The sequence below is a fragment of the Paroedura picta genome, chromosome 18, assembly GCF_049243985.1.
Source record: "Paroedura picta isolate Pp20150507F chromosome 18, Ppicta_v3.0, whole genome shotgun sequence".
Lineage (NCBI taxonomy): Eukaryota > Metazoa > Chordata > Lepidosauria > Squamata > Gekkonidae > Paroedura > Paroedura picta.
This window is the reverse complement of record NC_135386.1, coordinates 1,505,107-1,528,143: the sequence shown is the minus strand read 5'-3', so window position 1 is coordinate 1,528,143 and position 23,037 is coordinate 1,505,107. Positions and strand designations below refer to the sequence as shown.

At 51.3% G+C, this 23,037-nt stretch overlaps 2 protein-coding genes across 8 annotated transcripts in view; one reads left to right on the top strand and one right to left on the bottom strand.

Annotated features, from left to right (window-relative positions):
- OTUD7A (OTU deubiquitinase 7A) overlaps positions 1 to 9,405 on the bottom strand; it is a 56,123-nt gene extending 46,718 nt beyond the window's left edge. For 4 of the 7 annotated variants that reach the window (XM_077318400.1, XM_077318397.1, XM_077318396.1 and 1 more), the window contains exon 1: positions 9,223 to 9,405. The gene's annotated coding sequence lies outside the window, so the exon portion shown is untranslated. Of the gene's footprint in view, positions 1 to 6,382; positions 6,405 to 8,853; positions 9,054 to 9,222 lie in introns of those variants that run through there. The other 3 variants (XM_077318398.1, XM_077318402.1, XM_077318399.1) reach the window with 2 other exon arrangements.
- A 10,505-nt stretch (positions 9,406 to 19,910) lies between these two features.
- Positions 19,911 to 22,899, top strand: GCNT3 (glucosaminyl (N-acetyl) transferase 3, mucin type). Its single transcript, XM_077318403.1, has one exon. The coding sequence runs from the start codon at positions 20,058 to 20,060 to the stop codon at positions 21,372 to 21,374; it is 1,317 nt and encodes a 438-aa protein (XP_077174518.1). The 5' UTR covers positions 19,911 to 20,057; the 3' UTR covers positions 21,375 to 22,899.
- Positions 22,900 to 23,037: the final 138 nt, after the last annotated feature.

Here is a 23,037-nt window from a genome sequence, read left to right as displayed (position 1 = left end):
GAATTTCCTAACACAATAACCAAAACCTCAGACACGTCTGTTTTTATATCCTTTTATTATGGGAGAGAGAAAAACGGTAGCCATGTTACTGAAAGAAAGATATGGATATAATCCAAATAATTCTGTTATTGGGACCAGCAGTCCCTGATATGAATTCTCTCACTCATTTTGGGGCCAATTCTCCAAATGGGAGTATTTTAAATTCAGACGCCGTGCGTTATGGGGGTCATAATAACGGTACAAAATGACGCCTTCTTTCCATCAGAATTAAGCGGAGGATCACCTCCCCTAATTGCTTTAACACAGTCATTTATGTCATCATAACCAGGTAGCAGAGTCTCCAAATCCCTCAGCAATTCCAGCAAGAGACGCATATCAGAACACCGAAACACAAGAGGACAATTAGCCTGTCTTCAACCACACAGGAGCCTTGAGGTAACAGTAGAAAGCAATGGGCTGATTTATTATTTACCATCTTTAAGCCTTGCATGCTAGCTCTTCAAGGCAGTTTCCAAATGAAAGGGGGGGAAAGGGAGGAATCATAGTTCCTCCGTAACAAATATGTTAACGCACCCATAGATCCTTGCAGCCTCTCCTCTGCAGCATTTCCATTCGAATGAAGCCACAGTTAAGGGAGTCATCTATTTCCAATTCACCCTTCTTGCGCTGTTGCACCTCACGTGATTTTTAATTTAAGAAGTTAAACGGGAAGTATTTTGCAGGACTACAAAGTGAAAACATTGAAGGTTTAGATTTAAAGCTCAGACAGACAAGCCTCCCTCACTTTAAATACTTAGGTTTTTACCTGAATATTCTTTATTGGAGGGAGGGAGGGAGAGAGAGAAAAAAATCTCTCTTTATTGCTAGTATGCAAAAAGGAAAAAAAATCACTAATCATGTTGCATTAGCAGCACAGACATGAGGTTAAGAGCCTGCAAATCAAGATTAGATGTCAAAAGCTCTTATGTGTATGGTTCATGTATAAATTATGCCCTTTCTGAAATATTTCTACAACCTCGAGGTCAGAAGGGTCCCTCCTGGCAGTAAAAGAATTCGTGATTTTTCCGATGGAGTGGTGCCAGATATCAACACAAAGAAAACACATTTCAGCCAACCATTGGCGCATGGAGGGTCAACAGTGGGAGGGCTTTTGGAGTTCTGGCCTTGCCTGGTAGACCTCCTGATGGCCCCTGAGTTTGGGCCACTGTGTGATACTGTGTTGGACTAGATGGACCATTGGCCTGATCCAGCATGGCTTCTCTGATGTTCTTAACTGATGAATATGCACAATGGCTATTCCCCTGCACAAGGTATTTAGCAATTACCATCATAGGTTATTTTAAAAGGAAAATGACATTAGAGAGACCTTGGGAGTATCTCCTTGAACTGCTAATGCAGAAATCTCTCTCTACCTTGTGCTTATTAATTCTTTCACTAGGATACCTTTGGAAGAAGCCCCTAAAAAGGACCTGCATTTTATTTAAAAATTCCATTTAACCGGTTCCATGTTGTTCAGGTAAAAGCAAACTTGTCTGGCTGCCAAAGAATTTGTCATTTATCACAACAGCAATGAATAATTCTTAGGCAACCGATAGACCTGCACGCATACCAAATTTCAAGCAAGGTGGTTCTGAAGACGTGAGCGGTGACTCACGGAAACTCAGACTCCATCACAAATGTAGCTATCTTGAAGGTGCCACTGCACCCTGGCTCTTTTCTATTATTTCCCAAAATAATTATTGGGCCAAGGACATCAGTCTGTGAGCTACTGTAGTCTAAATGCTAGAACATTGAACCGGGAGAGGGGGACAGGTTCAAAATTCTGGCCGGCCATGAAGCCCGCTGGCGACCACTCTGGGACGAAGTGAAGATTACACGGAGTAAATCCATGTGCTCAAACCTGAGCTTCCCAGAAGAAGCTTACAAATCAACAGCCTTTAGCTCATAAGTCAACCCAGTATTTCTAATATCCCTGGCCCTCCTCCCAGTCAAAGTTGCCCCCTGACTGTGGACCAGCTCCGGAAGAACTGAAGGCCATCTGATACCGGGATTTGATAGGATTTGTTCAATATGCTGATTGGTTTCAGAACTCTTAGTTAATTTTTGCTTTCAACTGAACTGACTGGATCATCATATCTTTTAACTGATGTACACCGCCCTGAGCTGGCTTGCTGGGAGGGCAGTATATAAATCAATTAAATAAATAAATGGTGATGAAGGTGATGCAGGACGGTGACTAAAACTTATAAATGTTAATTAAAAGTCAACTTCAAGGTAACACCCCGTCAAGGATCTCCTTGTACATCTTTTGGAATATGGTCCCGAAGGCGATTTTTGAGAATTCAATCCCCCCCTAATTTTTAAAGGACTGAAAAAAATGACACTGAACTAAATTAATTTCACCAGTTCACTGACCTATCTGGAACGATACTGAACACAGGAATCAACAGGCCTCCCTTCCAGAGAAGGACAATTCACACCATCTTTGGCCTACACATGGTTTCAAACAGCCCAACAGATACCTTCACAGTGATAAACCTTGTGTGGACTAGACAACTACCATGTGTCAGTAATAACGCAAAATGAAACATTAAAGCCGGGGGCTATTACAGGCATTGCTATAGATCTGTCAATATGTTTTCCCACGTACTCATGGCCTCAGGGATATTTGGTGCTGCTCTGAGGTATGAAATAGCTGTGTGAACCTGATCTTTATTACTGCAGATGAAAACTGTTCCGGAGATACCTTGGCAGCCAAGCAGGGTCACCCATGTTAGTCCACAAAGGAAATCCAGACTCACAAAGAGAGGCAGGCCATGGCATAACCACCTCTGTCTCTTGCCTTGAAAACTCCACGAGGTCACCATAAGCCAGCTGTGACTTGAGGACCAAAAAAAGGTCCCCACCCTAAAAGTGGAAGAATTCTTTGCCTTCTTTTACGCGGCCATAAAGCATTTCTTAGTTAACAGGCAATATATGCAGTGACCTAATTTGAATGTGCAGAGCTTGAGGAAAGAAGGAAAGATGTTAAATCTGGGCCGTGTTCACAGCACCATCTGGAAACATCATCTTAACACCCAAAATACACACACACAACACACACACACAGCCCCCCCCCTCCATTTATGGAAAGATTTTCCATTAAAAACAATCCTACAAATTTATCCTGAGCATTAAGAGAAGAAAGGTAGCTGTTCCACAAGCTATTGTTCAAGGGGGTGGCAGGTGACAGTGGAGGAGCGAGAGGGTTGTGAGTGTCCTGCATAGTTCAGGGGGTTGGACTAGATGACCCAGGAGGTCCCTTCCAACTCTAGGATTTTATGTCTCTTGTGCCTTTCTCTTTTTTCCCCCTGGATGTTCTTGTTCGCCTCTGGTAGTTCAAACTACTTCCGCGAACAATGGGTAAGGCTCAGAGGGAAGTCATGCCGGCCAGCAACAGAACAGCTATGCTGGAGCACCTTAAAGGCCCGCTTTTGAGGGGCAAAGCTCTCTTCGATCCCAATGGATTTCCAATCCGTGCGGCTGAACGCTTTGCCTTCCGCAAAGATTGTTTCAGAGCTCTCGCAGATATCGCCGAACAATAAATAGAACATTGTTGTTGTTTTTCTCTTTTTCCACATTATGTTTCTGGTACATAAGAAATAACAATTCCTACAGCAGCAGCGACTGACATAACACCTTCCTTCTCTCTGGGATCTATACACACACACGCACACACACAATAGACGTAGCCACACAGAGAGGCATGTGACAACTTAAGGAGAGTGGTTCAGGGGAGACAGCATGCCATCTGTCGCACACAAGTGAATTATAGCACTTTCCTACAACAGCAGGTATTCAAGGCTCACCCTGGAGTAACTGGGACCCCCAATGGCCAAAAGGACAAGTTGATTCATCTCTACTCCCACCTTTTCCCCAGCCCCCCCCCCCCCCGCTGTTCTACGGGCGGCTGATATTCTGACACAGCAATTCATACAACTGGACTATTGACATTCCCTGAAACAAGTTTGGGGTGATTTTTCTGTTTCCTCTGTCACAGCAGGTCCATGGCAACCACATAGGCCAACCTGAAATTCTACCGTTTGAAATCACTAAAGCGGCACTCATCAGCACATATCTCAAATTAAGTAAAATTTAAAAACGTAGTAGTTCCCAACTTTTTCAGTATGGTAAACCCCCCCCCCCATCCCGGGCCAGCCCAAGGTATTTGGCTGCCAAGACAAGCTACGATTTTGCCACTCTTCTAATCCAGCATCGCATTTTCTACCATGGTTGGTAACGGAACCAAATTTGAATCCAGTGGCATCTTTAAGACCAGCCAAGTGTTATTCTGAGTGTAGGGTTTGGTGTGCATGCATGCTTTTAGCTTCACCCAGAATAAGCTTTTTTTTGTACCCCGCTTTGAACTACTCAAAGGAGTCACAAAACAGCTTACAATCACCTACCCTTCCCCTCCCCACAGCAGACACCCTGTGAGGTAGGTAAAGCTGGGAGAGCTCTAAGAGAACTGTTACTGGCTCAGGGGTACCCAGATGGCTGCAGGTGGAGGAGGAGCGGGGAATCGAACCTGGTTCTCCAGATTATTGTCCATCGCTCTTAACAACTACACCAGGCTGGCTCTCACATAAAACTTTGTGGGTCTTCAAGGAGCTATTGGACTCAAATTTTGTTGCCCACCTTAATTAAGTCTCCTAATGTCATCTTTATGAAAATATATAGGTACAGTCTACACAGAAGCAGGATCCAGAGCTAGGGCTTTGAGACTTTTGCTTTTGAACTCCACTGTGAGCAAAGAAAAAAAAAACCTCACATAGATCATCGTCCTTGAGAAGGAAACTTGGCATCTATGCTGACATCTCTTCTGGGGGGAAAGTCTTTTATTTTTTTTAGCACAGGCTTTCCATTTTAAAAGCACTGATTCACAAACATAAAGGTAAAAGCACGCATTAAAACGGAACAACAACATTTAAGAGAATTAGATTCATCAGGTGCCATTCAGATGCAGAGCCCTGGGTCTAAAATGACAGCGGCGTCATCCAGCACAAAGTGAGGTATTTTTACAAGTGGGAGCGCCTTCTGGCACCCTGGTACCAACCATTCTCGTCACTGCCTTAAGCTGTCAACAACTTTGCCATTTCGTGTTTTGTGGTGCTGTTGTCTTAGTCACTGATACACTCTCTACAAAAAGGCCTTTGTGCTGCCTTACACACACCACGTTGGCCTCCAAGTGCTGAAGAGCCATTCACATCATTCAGCCACAGAATATCCCACATGCATTGCGGCAAAACCCTAAACTCAGTGACACTCCGAGCCCGCTTAATGCAGCTCATCTTAGGACTGACCTGCCAAAGTATCAGACGAGTACCAGGATGTCCAAATCAAACACCCGCTATGTCATGAAGGCCACTGGTGACCTTGGGCTAGCCATTATCAATCAAGGTTGCCTACCTCACAGGACTGTTGCCAGGAGAAAAGGCTGGGAAGGGCATCTTGATGGAATAAGGGGCTGACTCAGTATGAGGCAGATTCACGCATTCATGTATTCTATGGGAAGGGCTGTGGCTCAATAGTAGAGCATCTGGTCAGCATGCAGAAGGTCCCAGGTTCAGTCCCCGGCATCTCCATCTGCTGGACCAATTGTCTGATTCAGGAGAAGGCAGCTCCATGTGTCTGTTTCAGAGAGCTGTACATTTCAAGGGATGCAGTGAATTCTCTGACCCCGTCTGTTTCCCATGTAATGTGAAAGGCTTGAGAACCTGGAGAGCTGCATCCAGTCTGAGTTGACGATACTAACTCCATGAGGAGGGCTCTACTCAAGTGCAGAGCCTCTGTTAGGCATGCAGAAGGCCCCAGGTTCAGTCCTTGGTATCTCCAATTGAAAGGACCAGGCAGGAGGGGATGGGAAAGGCCTTGCCTCCAGAAGGAGCCTCAAAGCGGGTCGCCTTCCCTGTCCTGTCCCCACAACAGACACCCTGTGAGGGAGGTGAGGCTGAGAGAGCCCTGATATCACTGCTCAGGCAGAACAGCTTGATCAGTGCTGTGGCGAGCCCAAGGTCACCCAGCTGGCTGCATGGGGAGGAGTGAGGAATCAAACCCAGCTTGCCAGATTCGAAGTCCACGCTCCTAACCACTACACCAAGCTGGCTCTGACCTCAGCCTGAGACCCGGAGAACCACTGCCAGTCTGAGTGGACAATGCTTTGATGGTCCCAGTGTCCCATTCAGGAGAAGGCAGGTTAATGAAGGTATGTTCAATTGAAGAAGGGCCTCTGAAGAGGACCAAAGTCAACACACAGATTCAGGTGAGGGGGGAGGGGGAGGGGAAGGAAAGACAATCACAAATTAGAGAAGGTGGGGAATAATACATTAACCCTGAACTGTACCTCAGAGACAAAGAGCAGTTTCTTCAGAGCTGAAACAGCTCCAGCCAGGGAGATGCGCAGCGGGTCATAAGGCCACCACAGGCCATGCGACAAACATGCTCACCCTTTCCAGCAGACGCTGCTGCTGCAGCTTGCTCTTGGAGAGCCCTTAAATCACCGCAGACGTATGTCAAGCCCTAACAAAGACAGAGGCTGTGCTCCTCCCATCCTGCAAAAAGGAAGCCCACTCCAAAATGCCAACTGTCAACAAGTAACGTTTGAGAAACACCCTTCCCTGGCATCTAGAAAGTTTATTCCACTCTGCCAGATTGGGGGAAACAAAGGAAAACACCACCTCTTTCTGCTACAACCAGACATGAGAGTCAGGCCTACAGCTAACTGGAGGATGCAGCCAAATAGAACGGTGCGTTCAAGATTTACATTCCCTCCGGTTTCATCTCAGTAAACAACAACTGCGTGGCATTCCGGTTCAGAGCATCTCTCTCTTTCGGATATGCTGCTTTCAAAACACACTGGGGACTAATGAGGGAACCCGGAAGACCAATTTTGATTAGCAGAAGGGACAGTATCAGCCATTAAGTGACACAAACGGAGTCACGGTCCAAGCAGGTATTCTATATTTATAGAGTCAGGGGACAAGATTTTTGCATCTTTCTTGTTCATAATATTTACCCGGTTTTCCAGATTACAGCTGTGTTTGTGTGTTTGTGTTTGTGTGAGTGTGTGTGTGAGAGAGACAGAGAGTGTCCCTCCCCAGAAAGTCCAAAATTGACCCAGGACTTGGTCGGCATTTCCAGGGCCAAACAGCACATGACACTTGAGTCCCATGATTTGAATTCTCAGCAGTGAGATGTGGCCCTATATAGCTTAAAGAAAGAAACAACAGGAGACAGGAGGGGTAACTCTTCTCCTTCCTGCCGTTCCCTGGTCAAAACCCCTCTGAAGGCTGCTTTTACCCCCACGAGGGGAGAAAGATGACATACAGATTCTCTCAGCAAACCAAACAACTTCAGCCACCTGCCCTTCCAGAGGCACCTCACAAGGGTTAAAAGGAACCGATTACACAGCACGTATGCCTTATATGCCTACTGTGTCTATCTTAATAAACGCTAACAGCAGAATTTTAAGCTCTTCCTGTCAAAACCTCACTTGCAGCTGCACATTACAAACGACTAAAGGTACTGCAAAGACGGTTCCAGATTCGCTATTAAAAATAAAAAATTAAAACGGCGATTGATTGATTGAAAATGCAAATAGGTCTCCAGATAGAACAGCAAAAAAGCACCCTCAAAGGAATAGGCCCTGCTTTCCAATGCTGTAGGGCCGTGGCCGAGGACGGATGCCAGCACTCAGAACTGGTTCAAATGAAGCGTTTCATTTCATACAATCCCCCCACATAAATTGCCCACTTTGATCCCCTCAAAAACCCAAGGCCGGGATCCCTTTTAATCTAAACGCTGCATTTATTTACACATTTATTTATGTATCCGTATTTCATCGTACGTCATAGTTCATGCACCATAAACGATTTGACTGTGTGGGGGGGGGGAAGGGGGAGAGAAGAGAGGCTGAGGAAGGCACAAGAGTTTGTTTCGGGATGACATCACCGGCGCGGCCCAAATCTGAAGGGTCACAGGACATTCCCCCCCCCCACCCACCCCTTACGCACACCTCTACTGCCGATTCAGGCCGCTGCATGCCAAGCCTCTGGCAACCGAGCCGGAGGTCCATTTTAGCACCCCGATCCACTTTCCCCTAGTTTGAATCTCACTTTCAGGTGGTGGGGTCACCATTTTGGCCTCTGGCTTTCCGTGGGCTCCCCGGAGAAATATGGGCCGAAAAATGGAGCAGGAAATTAAGCGGCATTTCTTTTCTTCTCCTCTCCCCTGGCTGCTGCATCAGACTCGATGACAGGGCAGGGGGAAAGCTCCCTGCTCTCGGCCATAACTGCTCCCCCCCAAAAAAAAAACCCCAAATATTCCATTCAAAACTCTAAAAGATGCTCATTTGCTAGGACCCTTCACCAGCAGAGCAGAGGGGGTGGAAGAACAGGGTATTCGAGCATTTTGGAAGCCTCCAATATACATGCACCTAGGACCGAGGAGGCCAAGCACCGAACGGAGGGGTGACAGACACCCCCTTCATCACACATGTCCCCGTGGAAGTGGTGGTCTCTTTGCAAAGCAGGCCCACCAACCCCCACCCCCATGCACCCTCCTATGACGGAGGGCTCTCCTTGCAACATGAGACGGTCCACAACACCCACCCCCATGCACCCCGAATGTAAGGGCAATGCAGGAAGGCCCACAACCCCACATAGCGAGAGAGGGCTTCTCTTGGCAACGGGGGGAGGCCCACAACCCTTGCACACACACACACACACACAAACCCCCATGCACAAGAAGAGGACCAAGTGAGCAGCACCTCCCCTCCCCTGGGCCTGGCAAGCCAAGCCCCAGCAGCATCCTTACCTGGCTCCCTGCACAGTCCGCGTGTGACCCCCCCACCCCCACCCCACCCCCAGGCCGAGGCAGGAGCAGAAAGGGAGACAAGCAGGGGTGGGGGTGAGGGTGGGGGTGGGGGGGCTGCAAGCAGGGAGACAGAAGGGAAGGGAGGGAAGGGAGGGAAGGGGAAAGGGAGGAATCCTGCAATGCAGCCTCTTCCCCCGGCCACAACCCTGCTTGGGCAAGAGGGAGGGAGGGAGGGATGCAAAGGGGGGGGGAGAGAGAGAGAGCGCGCGAGGTCCAGGGCGGAAGAGGGAGCAACTGGGAAAGTGGGGGGGGGGGCTGACTGGGAAGGGGGGGGAACATGGTGGTGGTGGGGGGGGGTCGTTTCCTCACCTCTTCGCCCGCGCCGCCCCCATGGAGCCTCCGCCGCCGCCGCAGCGAAGGGAGGAAGGGAGGAAGGCAGCAGCCGAGGAGGAGGAGGAGGAGGGCGATGGCGGCCGGCCTCCCTCCCTCCCTCTCTCTCTCTCTCTCTCTCTCCCTCCCGGGCTCCGCCTCCCGCCGCTCAGGAGGGGGGGGGGCGGGGAGAGGGGCTCGCTGCGCCCCGCCAATGGGCGGCCTCCGCGCGCCCCTCCGCGCGACAGCCCTGCCGGGTGGTCCGGCCGGTGCTCTGGGCGCGCGCGAGGGCGGGAAGGGCGCGCCTGAGGGGGAGGGGGAGGGGGCGGGGGAGGGGGGCTGCGACCGTTGAAGGGGCTTTGAGGGGAAACGGCCCCCCCCCTCGTTCCCCTCAGCGCGAGGAGGCGTTCTCCTCACAACAGCCCTGCCAGGTGGCCCGGCCCCAGAGGCACGTTTCGCGCCTTCTTTTTACCTCAGCCTCAGCGTGAGGGGCTTTTGGGGAGCATACCTCAGGAGACATGCCCACAACAGCCCTGTGAGGCTGGCCCGGCTTTCTCCCCTCACGATGAGGAGGGGTGGGCACTCCTCAGTGAGGGCCCCTGTCGACAGCCCTGCGAGGTTGGCTGGCCCGAGAGGGTGCTTCCTGCTTTTGGACACACCCCGCCTGCCATTTTAGCCTCACAACAGCCCTGAGGAGTAGACCGGGTTGAGAGGGTTATTCCATGTTTGTTCCGTGATGTTGCATGTAAACCACCCGGAGCCATAAGGAAGGGCGGTCTAGGAATCCAATAAATAAATAAAAATAGGTGCATACTCACCTTGACCCCAGTTAGAGACCCAGAGTGACTCGCCATGTTGTCCTCTCACAACAGCCTTGTGAAGTAGGTCAGGCTGGGATTGTGTGGCTGGCCCAAGGCCACGCAACAAGCTTCCACGGCACGAGTGGGGATTCGAACCCGGGACATAAGCACTACAACATTGCACAGCTGTCAGGAGCGTTCCTGCATTATGAAAGTCAAGGCTCCTGACTACAGCTGTGCTGAATCATTCCTGTATTTCAGGGCCGGTTTCTGCAGGCTGGTCAGTTTGTTTTGTGCCGTATTACATTTTATACTCATTACTATTTAAAGACTGAGGGCGGCTGCTGGCCATCTTACCTGCTGCAGGGCCGAGCATGGATTTGAATCCGGGTCTTTTGCATCCTTATCTAGCAGCAACCCTTACACTGCACTGCCTCTCACATCTCAGGACGCTATTACGTATTTGGGCAACATACACAGAGGAAGCACATGGAAATTATTTGTGTACATATTTTCGGAAGGAAGGAAGGAAGGAAGGAAGGAAGGAAGGAAGGAAGGAAGGAAGGAAGGAAGGAAGGAAGGAAGGAAGATAGGACTCAGGGCTAAGGGAAGGAAGGAAGGAAGGAAGGAAGGGAAGGAAGGAAGGAAGGAAGGAAGGAAGGAAGGAAGGAAGGAAGGAAGGAAGGAAGGAAGGAAGGAAGGAGAGAGAATAGGACTCAGGGCTAAGGGAAGGAAGGAAGGAAGGAAGGAAGGAAGGAAGGAAGGAAGGAAGGAAGGAAGGAAGGAGAGAGAATAGGACTCAGGGCTAAGGGAAGGAAGGAAGGAAGGAAGGAAGGAAGGAAGGAAGGAAGGAAGGAAGGAAGGAAGGAAGGAAGGAAGGAAGGAAGGAAGGAGAGAGAATAGGACTCAGGGCTAAGGGAAGGAAGGAAGGAAGGAAGGAAGGAAGGAAGGAAGGAAGGAAGGAAGGAAGGAAGGAAGGAAGGAAGGAAGGAGAGAGAATAGGACTCAGGGCTAAGGGAAGGAAGGAAGGAAGGAAGGAAGGAAGGAAGGAAGGAAGGAAGGAAGGAAGGAAGGAAAATAGGACTCAGGGCTGAAGGAAGGAAGGAAGGAAGGAAGGAAGGAAGGAAGGAAGGAAGGAAGGAAGGAAGGAAGGAAGGAAGGAAGGAAAAGGCTAGGGCTAAGGGAAGGAAGGAATGGGAATGGAGTCCAGAGCACCACTTGGCCAGGTAATGGAAAGCACAGGTCAAGGTGCTTGATTACTATGCCTTTTTTTAAGCACACCCAGGTGCCAAACCCCAGATGAACAGGGAACAAGAGGCAAAAGGCAAAGGTGTCTTATTCCAGCACCATGAACAGCTCCCTAGTAATAAGTCCAGCCCTGCAAATCTGTTCCATCAAAAACTGACAGGGGGCTTAAAGACGGAGGAGTTTTCATAAGCTCCCACTTTTTGTTTCGTTGTTAAGGGTCTCTGGCTTAGTCTAGTAGGGCGGGATCCCGCATGATATCAAAAGGTTGCTTCTTCCCAGCTTTTAGCCTGGAAAAAAAAAGTTTTGATACCCCACTTTTCTCTGCCTAAGGAGTCTCAAAGTGGTGACAATCTCCCCACAACAGGGACCTTGCGAGGTAGGTGGAGCTGAGAGATCCACCTAGTCCAGCCTCCCGTCTCACACAGTGGCCAGCTAGATCCCCTGGAAGGCCAACAACAGGGCACATACCTGAGGCCTTCCCCTGATAGCAGAGCCCTGCTGGGTCAGGCCAGGGGTCCATCCAGTCCAGCATCCTGCCTCACTCAGCGGCCAAGCCAGTTCCTCTGGAGGGCCAACAAAAGAGCACAAAAAAGCCTTCATTGTTTCGTGTCACTCAAATTCAGGGGCTGACTACCTCTGAAGGTAAAGAGTCCCTTTAGTTACTCTCTGGCTCCGCCTCAGGATTAAATTCAGGAGCTGTAAGGCAAGTTCCAGGGACTGGGTGACAGACACCTCGTTCCCCATCAGGTCCTTCTCCCATACACGTCAATTTTGGGTGAGAATCTTGCATTTCTAACCCCTCTGTCATCATAATGCTGTTTTCACCCACCGCAACCTGATCATTCAGCTCCTGCCGGCTTTAGAGCCACAGGAAGAAAAGCACTGAGCTGTTTCCGTAAGACAAAGATTTGCTCACCCATCAGAGGAGATATTGTAATTTCTTCATTTAACTTGGTACGTGTGTGAGCATTGGTGTGGGGGGGGGAGTGCGGAATCCTGTTTTAATATGTAAACACCACTAATTCGTTTTAGCTGGGGAATAACAAATCCATAAGCACATATTTATCCCGCGCCTCCTCGCGCTGAAATTAGAACCCATATTTCCCAAAATGTGTCTTGCAAGGCACGGCTATCATAAAATCAATTATTCCAACACAATATTTAATTAACCAAAACGTTTGCCAGCATGGCTGCTTTGCGCAGACTGAAGAGTCAGTCCCTCACGCTCGGCTCGAAGAAAGGGCTCTCATCCGTTCGTGCAACAGGCTTGAAGGCTTCCTGTTCCGACGGGATCCGTCTGCCTCTTCAGCACTCTCCTTCTCTCTGTATTGCACGAACGCTGCAGTCAGGGGCACCAGTCCTCTTCAAACTCTCTGAACAACTTGAGTGCCAATTAACAGGTGACCTTCTGCGTTTAGGCTCCTGAACGCATGATGGGTTTTGCCCGTTCCTGGCAGGTTGCTACGCATGCAAATAGGCCTGAAGGGTTGGTGCTGAGTGGCTGTTGACGTCACAGACACGGAAAAGTTCCCTAAAGCAGAGAGGTCCAGTCTGAGCGCTCCCTAGAAGCTACAAGGACCTGGGGACTGTGCTTTGGTCGCACTATGAAGGGACAAGGCCTGTTGGGAAATGGAATAATGCTAAGGAAAGTGGAAGGTGGCTGGAGAAGAAGAAGGCCCAAGGTGACACGGACGGACACCCTCCAGGAAGCTCTGCAAGACCTGAGCACAGCTGTTAACAGGACCTTGCAGAGACATTTCAATCCACTGGCTCTGTGGCCGAAGGACTAAACAGACATTGTGTGTTTGGGCTTAAATATGCCCCACGCCCCAAAAAAAATTAGATTACACACGCTTTCAACGTGCAGAGGCCACCCCAATATTATCTCCCAACTTTCCCCCCTATCTTAAGGCCCTTGTCGGATGCATCAGCACCACACTCATTAAAAACTTACCCCAAAGATACTTTTCAATAGCAAATGGCAAAGCTAAGCGTACGCCACGCAACTAATTGAAGCATCTGGGTCCAGGAAATTCCTAAGCAGGTGCTCTGTTTATGAGTGGCGGAAAACGCTCCCTTTTCACCTGGCCTTTTCCCAGCCAACTTCTCTGACATTCCCAATGGTGGCAGCTAAAAATAAGACATTTCCCCACACAAGAGAAATAAGGGGGGGCGGGGGAGAGAGCGTAACTGTGCTGGCTGTTAAATCCCACAGTATTTCAGACCACGCTGATGACTCACTTCTTTCTGAGTTCCGTTTCAATCTCCTTTCCTTGGAAGCTGATGCTTTCCGCCGCAGGGGTCCCTTCCTTTCTCCTACTTAGGCACCCGGGTAAGTGCCAACATAGATGGCCCAGGTGATCCCGGACTCCTCAGACCTCAGAAGTTAAGCATTCTGCTTAGTGCTTGGATGGGAGACCCGCAGGGAGGGCCAGGGTTGCAACACAGAGGTGGGCAAAGGCCAGCCATCTCTGTTAGTCTCTTGTGCTGAAAGCCCTGAAGGACCTTCCAGAAAAAGGGAAAATTGGGAGAGAGAACTCTAGGGCACTGTACCCCACTGAGGTCCTTGTCCTCCCCAGGCTCCATCCCCAAATCTCCAGGAATTGGGAAACCTGGACCTGCCAGCTCTATTTGTGACAGTAGGCGATCTCCAGGTCCCACCTGGAGGCTGGCACCATAGCCCAAGCCCCTGCATTCTTGTTTCCTTTCTGTTTTAGAGCAACAGTGACTGGGGGGGGGGGGGGAAGACAACCTTAAGAACAGAAACTGTCAGGTGATTGCCAAGCTATATTTAACCACCGTGTTCTGCTTAATGGAAAATATCCCAGGAAAAGCAGCGGGGATGTTGCCATGGGATCCACAACAGAAGCAGAGGAGACAGAGGTGGGAGGAGGACCCAGGACAGGGCCAGTCCGCCGGGGAGATCTCCTGCGCAAGCACCAGCTAAAGGGAAGCCGTGGCTTGATAAGGGGGGAGGAAAGGGGTGTGCATTGGGGAACCACAGGAGGGCGTGGGATTTAGACAGTGGGGCTGAGAAACCCAAGGGGTGAACTGGATGCCTGGTCTGGTCTCTGGCTGGCCCTTCATTTAAAGGGTCGCTGGAAGATGGGCTTTTTTTGGGGGGGGGTCCCCTCCTTGCCCAAGATACTAGAGAGTTGGCTGTTATGCCTTCGTACATATTTTAACTTTGCTTCTGATTCGTTTGAATTTGGGGAGGGGGTTTGAATTTAATGGTTTTAAAACATGATTTTTTAAAATATATATATATCATGCCTGTTTTGAGCTGATAGCCACCCCGGTGGACCCTTCAAGGGCAGAAATGCAGGAAATGAATTTTGATATTTTTAAATCATGTAGTTATTATTATCTAATGATTTTTAAGTTTTAATACACTGATGGGTACTGAATATACATGTGTGTGTGTGTGTATACATCGGAAACACGTGGTTTTTTTCATAGTGGCGTATCTATAAAAAGTGAAATAACGTTCACAGAAAACACCCAAGGTATTTGAATGGGATTCTCTCTTGGTTTCACTTCACCAAGTGCAGTAATGAAGAAGGATGGTTTCAGAAACTGCACCTGCTGCATTTGGTCCCCCCCCCCCCGAGGCAAAAAAGGGGGGTTCGCCTTGGTATTGCAACAAATGAAACTCCTGTGGCCCCCTAAAACAGAGGGGGAATAACGGAAGATTAAGTTAATGCCCTCTGTTTACATCCCTCAGGGAAGCAGTTTGCCTCATAACAACGCCTTGCTCTTTCAAATTGATTTTCCCACCGCTCAAGGGATGGAGCAGCCATGGAGTCTGAGCAGCCACGGAGATCCGCAGATAATGCGAGGAACCAGGCATGTAACTGCAGCAGCGGAAGCATTGTCAGCATAACCTCCTCCCCCCATTGCGAGATTCTCTGCAGAGTTTTTGAAGAATTAAGTCCTCCCTCCTGGGCAGGGTTGTTGTGTCACTTTCCTGGCCACGTACTTTGGCCATTTTTGACAATAAGTAGCTGCAACCATCACAGGGGCTAAAAATTAGGACCATAGCCAATGGAGCAGAATCAGGTAGAAATTACATTCTATTACCCAGTTAAATCTCTGGACATTCCCCATGCAGATTATGGCTGTTTTACTCCTTCTGAAGAACAACTGCAAAGACGAAGACATTCCCCTGTTGGCAAAGTGGGTAGGGAATTGGTGGAAATGTTGTCTCTCTTGTCATTTCTAAAATCATTCTTGAAACCGAAATGGCAGCCTCAGCTCTGCCCAACTTTGCCTGATGGGTGGACGGCACCCTCTTCTGGCCGGAGACGAGGACACACAATCTGATGCCTCAAACAAAACTTTGCTGGCCTTAAAGGTGCCACTCGACTCCAGCTTCATTCTGCTGCCTCAGAACCACCCAGCCACACTCCTGAACAGGGAACTGAAAAGTTAGAACCTACTAATGTGGTGGGACATAAATGCAAACACGCCCAATGCCCTGGAGTTCTAGTCTTCCGGGAAGGCGGGGGGAGTTTCCTTTGTTGATTCGCTCTGCTCTGTGCATACTTTTATACACCTCCATCACGTCCCTTGCTCACGTCCCTTATAGAGAAGGTGCTCGGAGAATGATCCCTGGTGATAAATCTAATTTTCAATTTTTCTGCCACCACCAGATGGTGCACATCTACAGAACATTCTCCAATAGCTAAAGGAAGAAGCAAAAATAAATAAATAAAACACACAATACTGGCATTTTTAACACAACACAGAAACACTTGTTGCTGCACTTACTCTGCCTTGTCCCATTTCCCCCATGGTCAGCGGAGGGCAGGGCTTGAGGGCCAGTGTAGACCACTGATTGCTACCTTGTTAGTTAAGAATCTGAGCTATGCTTGGATCTGGTTTCCCCTGAATCGGACCCTCTTCACTCAGTTATGACCCAAATGCTTGGACAGGGGTGGGGGGAGGCCCCCCGAGAACCAGGGAAAACTCAACAAGGCCGGCTCTTTCTTGGAAGAGGGCGCAGGAGTCCCTTGCACTTAAGAAAAACACCCCTGGATGAACAGGAATGCTTGATTTTTAGAAACAGGGCAGTGGACAAAAGGAGGCTGTGCATGGAAGGTTCAAGGAGGAAGAGAAGCTGATTTGATGGGTTTCTCCTCCCTAATTTCTCCTGCAGGTTTAGCAATTTCATGTCACGCCCTTCTCTACTGTGCATCATCTGACACGCCTGGCAGGCCTCAGGGCAGGAATGGTGTCCTATAGCCACCGGTTTCTATGTCATAATGGTTTTGGGGTTGAATTCAGAGCTGAAGAACAATGATCCTGATGCAACAACAACCCAGCGGTGTGGCAACCAGGGGAGAAGTCCGCATGCTGGCCTGATCCAGCAGGGCTCTTCTGGTGTCCGTAGGAAGGCCTCGGCCTCTCTGCCCCACGGATGGCCTTCCTTGGGGACTGGTTGGCCTCTGTGTGAAGCAGGAGGCTGGACTAGACGGACCCTCCCTGGTCTACCCAGCAGGGCTCTCCTTACACAATGTTTCCGTGTGTCAAGTTGTCAGGTTTGTTTCCATCCAAGGCTGTAGCAGCAAGCAGGAAAAAGTAACCCTGGGACTTGTTATGATTTTAACGGCCTGGGCTTGTGACATGCTCACTGTTGTAGGCTTTTGCCTGCAGATAAGAGGTGGGGCGGAGATGGATTCCTTTTGTCCTGTTTGGCCTTTAAGTGGTTCACTCTCCCCACCCCACTCCACCCCACCTTGGCCGCCATCCCCTGCAAAGCAGGAATTTGGCCGACAGCCCGGCTCGAAGGGCAGGCCGACAGAGCTGCCAGCCCAGCCCACCAGAGGAAGAAGGAATGTCGCTTGGCCTGGCTTCAGCTCCTAAGAGATTGTGTCGCCAGTTCCCCTTTCTTCTCTCACAATCCCATTCACTTGAGGTTCAAGACCCACTAAAAGGGAAGGATTTGGGGTTTACTTTGGGGGGGGGGAGGGTCTGGTCTTTCTACCCGAGACGAGGGCTGCCAATCTCCAGCCAAAATGAAGGAGGTGAACGAAGGACGAAAGGAACAACAACGCAGCCGTGCTATAAAGCTCTTTTAACCAAAATAAATCTTGGGTGGCTGTGAATCTCCTGCATTGCGCAAGGGGTTGGACTAGATGACCCCTAGGGTTTCCCCCAGCTCTTTGTTTCTAATACGCTGGTGCTTTGTCCAGCCACCCAGTCCCAACTTGGATGGGAAGCTCCACTGAACTCATTTCTAACACGAGGCACGCAGCCCTAGTTAACTTTCTAACCGGGGCGCTTATCAGATCAAGCTCGCAAAGTTCTCCTTGCGACGAGGAAGCCAGTTCTGTGAAGCAGCCCTTTCCCCACCCGGAGTGCCAATAATGAGTCACCCACTCCATCACCGACGTCACATCTGTGGAAACAGGACGCGGCCCTTTTACTGCACCCGAGCCCCACGTGGACAGCCGCTTGCCGTGGGCAAACACAGAAGGGACCCTGCCCGTGGCTGGCCGGAGGAAGAGGAGGGAGCAGGGATCCTCCTGAGCCCCAGGCCAGGCCAAGAGACGGGTTCTGGGCTGGAGGCATCTGCCTGACACGGTGGGGAAGGGGGCTGGCCGTAGGGTCCCGTTGGGCATGCGCATTCACACCCCAGCCTCAAGTGGCCTTGTTTCCCCCCCCCCCCGAGGGAAGACTTTGGCTTTCATGTCTTTTGTGCCCCTGCCAAGCTAAGCAAGTCTTGGGCACCAGACCCCCTTCTGAGTCCCATGACGGAACTCGACAAATCCATAAAAGGCCGGCGCTTCCTTGTTTTCCTTTGCCCGGTACTTTCCCTTGCATGACCGCCTTTCCTCGGCTGGGCCGTGAAACAGGCGCAATGAGATGCCTGGAGCAATTGAAAGAGACTTCCTCTCCCCACCATTACATTCGAGTGGTTGACGGAACCAATGCAAAAGATGGGGGGGGGGAGAGAAATTGCCCTAACCCGAGTAACTTGGGCTAGCCAGATCTTGTCTGATCTCAGAAGCTGAGCAGGGTCAACCCTGGTTGGTTCTAGGAGGAGAGACCACCTAGAAAGAGCAGGGTCTCCATGCAGAGGCAGGCAAAGGGAAACAACCTGGGTGCTCCCTTGCTCTCAAAACCGTCTTCCGCCGTTCAGTTCCGCAAATCGGCTTCCCGCCATGGCTCCAAGTTATTTATTTACTATTATATTTATACCCCGCCCTCCCCGGAGGGGATTCAATCAGATTCTTATGCCAAGAATGCGTCTTCATTTCACTTGAGCGCAAACTTTGGGTAGGCGTCTTACGAGTGCCCCAAGCAATGTTTAAACATGGGGTTTAGAGTCCCCGACGGCTCCAGGAAACAGCCAAAGGAAACACGAGAACAAAAGCTGAGGCCAGAGGAAACTGGGCTTGTGGGAAGGGCGTAGGCCCGGCTGCCACTCAGATGCATTTCTAAACTCATCCCTGGCTTTTAACGCCGCTTGTTTATAAGGCGGCGAGACAGACAGGAATTCACGGGACAGGTAGGGGAGGCAGGCGGGCTTGTTTTAGAGAGCCAGGTAGTGGCGTTGGACTGAAGCCGCCAGACAAAGGGGCGCCTTCAAGGCCAGGAAAGACGGAGTCCGGGTGTAAACTTTCATGCGCTCGCACACTTCCTTGGAGGCAACGGACTGGGAATGATCGGTTGAGCATAAAAGCAGAGGTAGCAATATGTCAGCCCAGAGCCTGTAACAAAGGTGTTCAACCCATTCAAGGGCCCCACAGGAACGGCAAGCTGAGGGTCCCGGGTGGAGATGAATGGACAGATGCATCTTTAATTGAGGAACGGGAGAGGGAAGGGTCAGAGGCAGACTCAGAAGCATTTGATTCATCTGACCGCTGCAGGGCATCCTGGTTGCTGTCAGTGCCTATGGTTTGGGCCAACAACAGGCCTGAAACCCACCCACCACCTGGGGAGGGGGGATGTGCAGGGGCGCCACCCTCCCAGTGGGGCCTGGGGATCCCCAATAACGGCTGCTGGTCTCCGGAAGGCAGGGAAATATTCCCCTGGTGGAAGCATCTGCTTTGGAGGCTGTGGCCCTGTTTTGAGGCTCCTCCCCAAATTTCCAAGGAAAGCCTAATCCGTTTTGTCCTCACAACGATCCTGTGAGGTAGGCTAGGCGGACAGTGGCCCAAGATCCCCCATCTGGCTCCCAATCTTTCCACTCACTCTCTCCTGCACCTTTGCACCCAGCAGGGTTACGAATGACTCCTTTCCCCCTCCTTAATGAGGGACTTGCGAAGCTCAGGCAGCTTCCAGGAGCCGGATCCGTGAGGCTCTCTCGCCGGGATGGCCCCGGGCCCCGGGGTCTGCCTTGCCCCCAATTGTATTTCCCTCGGTGGGACAGCCAGCCAGCCAGCCCCTCGCCCGGACCCGCCAGATGGACCAGAAATTCAAGTCCCTGCGAAAAGGTCACGGAACGAATGGACCACAAAGAAAAAAAACAAGAGGCAACTTCCTCCTGCCGAGTAATCCTATCGCTCCGTTCCTCCCCTCCGTTGAGGATTGCGACACCTCAGGGGTGAACAAGCCTGGCCCGAGACCAGCCCTCGCAGCCCCTCCCCTCCCCTCCCCTCCCTGAACGGCACTTAACCGTTCTGGGTAGCTCCAGTTGCATTTGCATACAGGTGAGGGCTCATAAAGCACCTGTTGCTCATACAGAGATGTTCACTCCCAACGGAGACCTTTGAGTCCCTGCAGAGCCTGCCAGACAGAGCAGACCTTTGTCCCGTGCGCCAGGAGCAGCTGCCACCCAAAATGTATTTCTTGGAGAGGAGAGTCTCCGGTCAGGTCCTGCGCCTGCTGGCCGTGGGGGGCTTGATGCTCTGCGCCACGGTCGTGCTGCGCTACACCTCCTGGGAGTGCCGGTTCCCCGACCTGGGCCAGCAGGCCGAAAGCCCACAGACTCAACTGTGCCAGGACCAGCTCTACCAGTCTCTGCGCCTGCCTCCCGGGAACGAAATCAGCTGCTCGCAGCTCACCCGCGGAGATGTGGAGGCGGTCCAGGAGGCGCTCCTGTGGAGGCTGGAGAAGAAGAACCGGCGGGCGCCCCTGGGCGAGGGCCACTACTTGAACCTCACCCGGAACTGCAGGCTCTTCAAGGAGAGCAGGAGGTTCGTCCAATTCCCGCTCAGCAAGGAGGAAGAAGCCTTCCCCATCGCTTATTCCATGGTGGTCCACCAGCAGATCGAGATGTTCGAGAGGCTCTTGAGGGCCATCTACACCCCGCAGAATGTCTACTGCATCCACGTGGACAAGAAGGCCCCGGAGCCGTTCCACGAGGCCGTGCGGGCCATCGCCTCCTGCTTCGACAACGTCTTTGTGGCCTCGAAGCTGGAGCAGGTAGTCTACGCCTCCTGGTCCCGGGTTCAAGCCGACCTGAACTGCATGGAGGACCTCCTGGCGAGCAAAGTCCGGTGGAAATACCTCCTGAACACCTGCGGGGCGGACTTCCCCATCAAGACCAACGGCGAGATCGTCCGCGCCCTGAAGACGCTGAACCGGCAGAACAACATGGAATCCGAGAGGCCGTCCGCGGCCAAAGCGATGCGCTGGAGGTACCGCCACGAGGTGAAGGACTCCGTGTCCCGGACCAGCACTCTGAAGAGCGCCCCTCCACACGGGTCCCCCATGTTCACCGGCAGCGCGTACATCGTGGTCACGAGGGAGTTTGTCCGGCACCTTTTCGAGGACGCCACGGTGAAGCAGTTCCTGGAGTGGAGCGAGGACACCTACAGCCCCGATGAACACGTCTGGGCCACTCTGCACCGCATGCCCGGGGTGCCGGGGTCCTTGCCCACCAACGATAAATACGACCTCACGGACATGAACGCCATTGCGAGGGTCGTCAAGTGGGCCTACGTCGAGGGCGACGTGCAGAAAGGGGCTCCCTACAGCCCTTGCACGGGGGTCTCCCGGCGGGCGGTGTGCGTCTACGGGGTGGGCGACCTGCACTGGCTGCTCGCTCAGCGGCACCTCCTGGCCAACAAGTTTGACCCCGCCGTGGACGACAACACCCTCCAATGCCTGGAAGAATACCTGCGCCACAAAGCGATATACGGGAAGGCCCTCTGATGACTGTCTAGAGGGGAGCTGGCTACACAGCATCATCGCCATCGCACTGCCACAGTGGGCCACTCCTGATCCTCACTGTGAACAGGTGGTTTTTGACTTGTCGGTGGACTTTGCAAAAGGCAAGGTAGGAATGTGCTGTTCAAAGCCCAGAGTTCTTCCTCCTGTTTGACGCCGTTTCTTTGCCTGCACTGAGACTTTTGACCTCTCGAAACGCAGCCATTTCGGTGCCTCCGTTAGGAAGGTAGGCAAAGGAAAAACATGAGAAGAGCCCAGTCCATAATCCTGCCTCATATAGTGGCCAACCAGGTCCTCTGGGCAGCCAGCAAGAGGGAGAGAGGCCGAGGCCACCCCCGAGAAGACTATCAGAAGAGCCCTGCTGGGTCAGACCAGGGGCCCATCGAGTCCAGCCTCCTGATTCATACAGTGGTCAAGCAGGTCGTCTGGAGAGCCAACAACCGGAAACAGAGGCCCAGGCCTTCCCCTGATGTCGCCTCCTGGCTCTGGGATTCAGACTAACTGCCTCTGAACATGGAGGTTCCTCAGTCACTGAGGCTACCGGCCACTGACAGACCTCTCCTTCGTGAATCTACATAATCCCCCTTTGGAAGTGGTCTATTCCTCTGTCCTCTGGCGGCCCCGTTCCACGTTTTCATCACTCTGCATAAAGAAGGACTAAAGTGTTTTTTGCTTGGCCCTTGCTGCCTCTTCCCTTCATTCAGAGCAATTGGAACATTTTCAGATTTCCTCCTTTCCACCAGCCAGGGTGGCCGGCCTGCCTCAACCAGGTCCCAGGGCCTTTCCCAGTCTGGCTCTGTGGGGAGGGCTCCCTGGGGGTGGTGGCGGTGCTGGGGGAACGCCCCTTCCTTGGAGATCTTCCAAAGGTACTGTTTATCTGGACTTTTGAGGCGGGTTGAACAGTGAGAATCTCGCCCATGGGGAAGTTGGGGAAGAGCTTTGGAGTTTGCTGTTAGGTTTTGGGTTTGTTGTTGTTGTTATGTGCGAAGTCGTGTCCGACCCATCGCGACCCCATGGACAATGATCCTCCAGGCCTTCCTGCCCTCTACCATTCCCCGGAGTCCATTTAAGTTTGCACCCACTGCTTCAGGGACTCCATCCAGCCACCTCGTTCTCTGTCGTCCGTTTTGGGTTTAGCAAAAAAAAAAAATGTTTTTAGCTATGATTGTAAGCTGGGTTGCCAGCCTCCAGGTGGGACCTGGGGATCCCCCTGGGTCGACAGCTCAAATTCAGACTATGGAGATCAGCTATCCGGAGAAAAGGGCTGCTTTGCAGGGTGGACTCTACGGCATTTGCTGGCAGGGGCTCATGGGAATTGTAGTCCATGAACATCTGGAGGACCACAGGTTGACTACCCCTGGTCTACTAGATACTATGCAAAGATGTGGGGCAGAGGTCAATCCTCCATGTAACGCCCGATTTGTAAACTTTTCTCTCTTGGTGTGAAGCTGTGAGTATGGTTTAGTCAGAGACCCAGGGGGAAATGCACAATAAAATAATGCAAACTGCCCCTCCCCTTTTGCTCTTTTTTTCTGTACTTTTACCACCGTCATTAAGACAGGAGGAGTACCTGCAATCCGCCGAGAACATTCTACTTTCGTCTAGCACGATTGTGGGCATGTGTGACTATAAAATTGAAGCCGGGCAA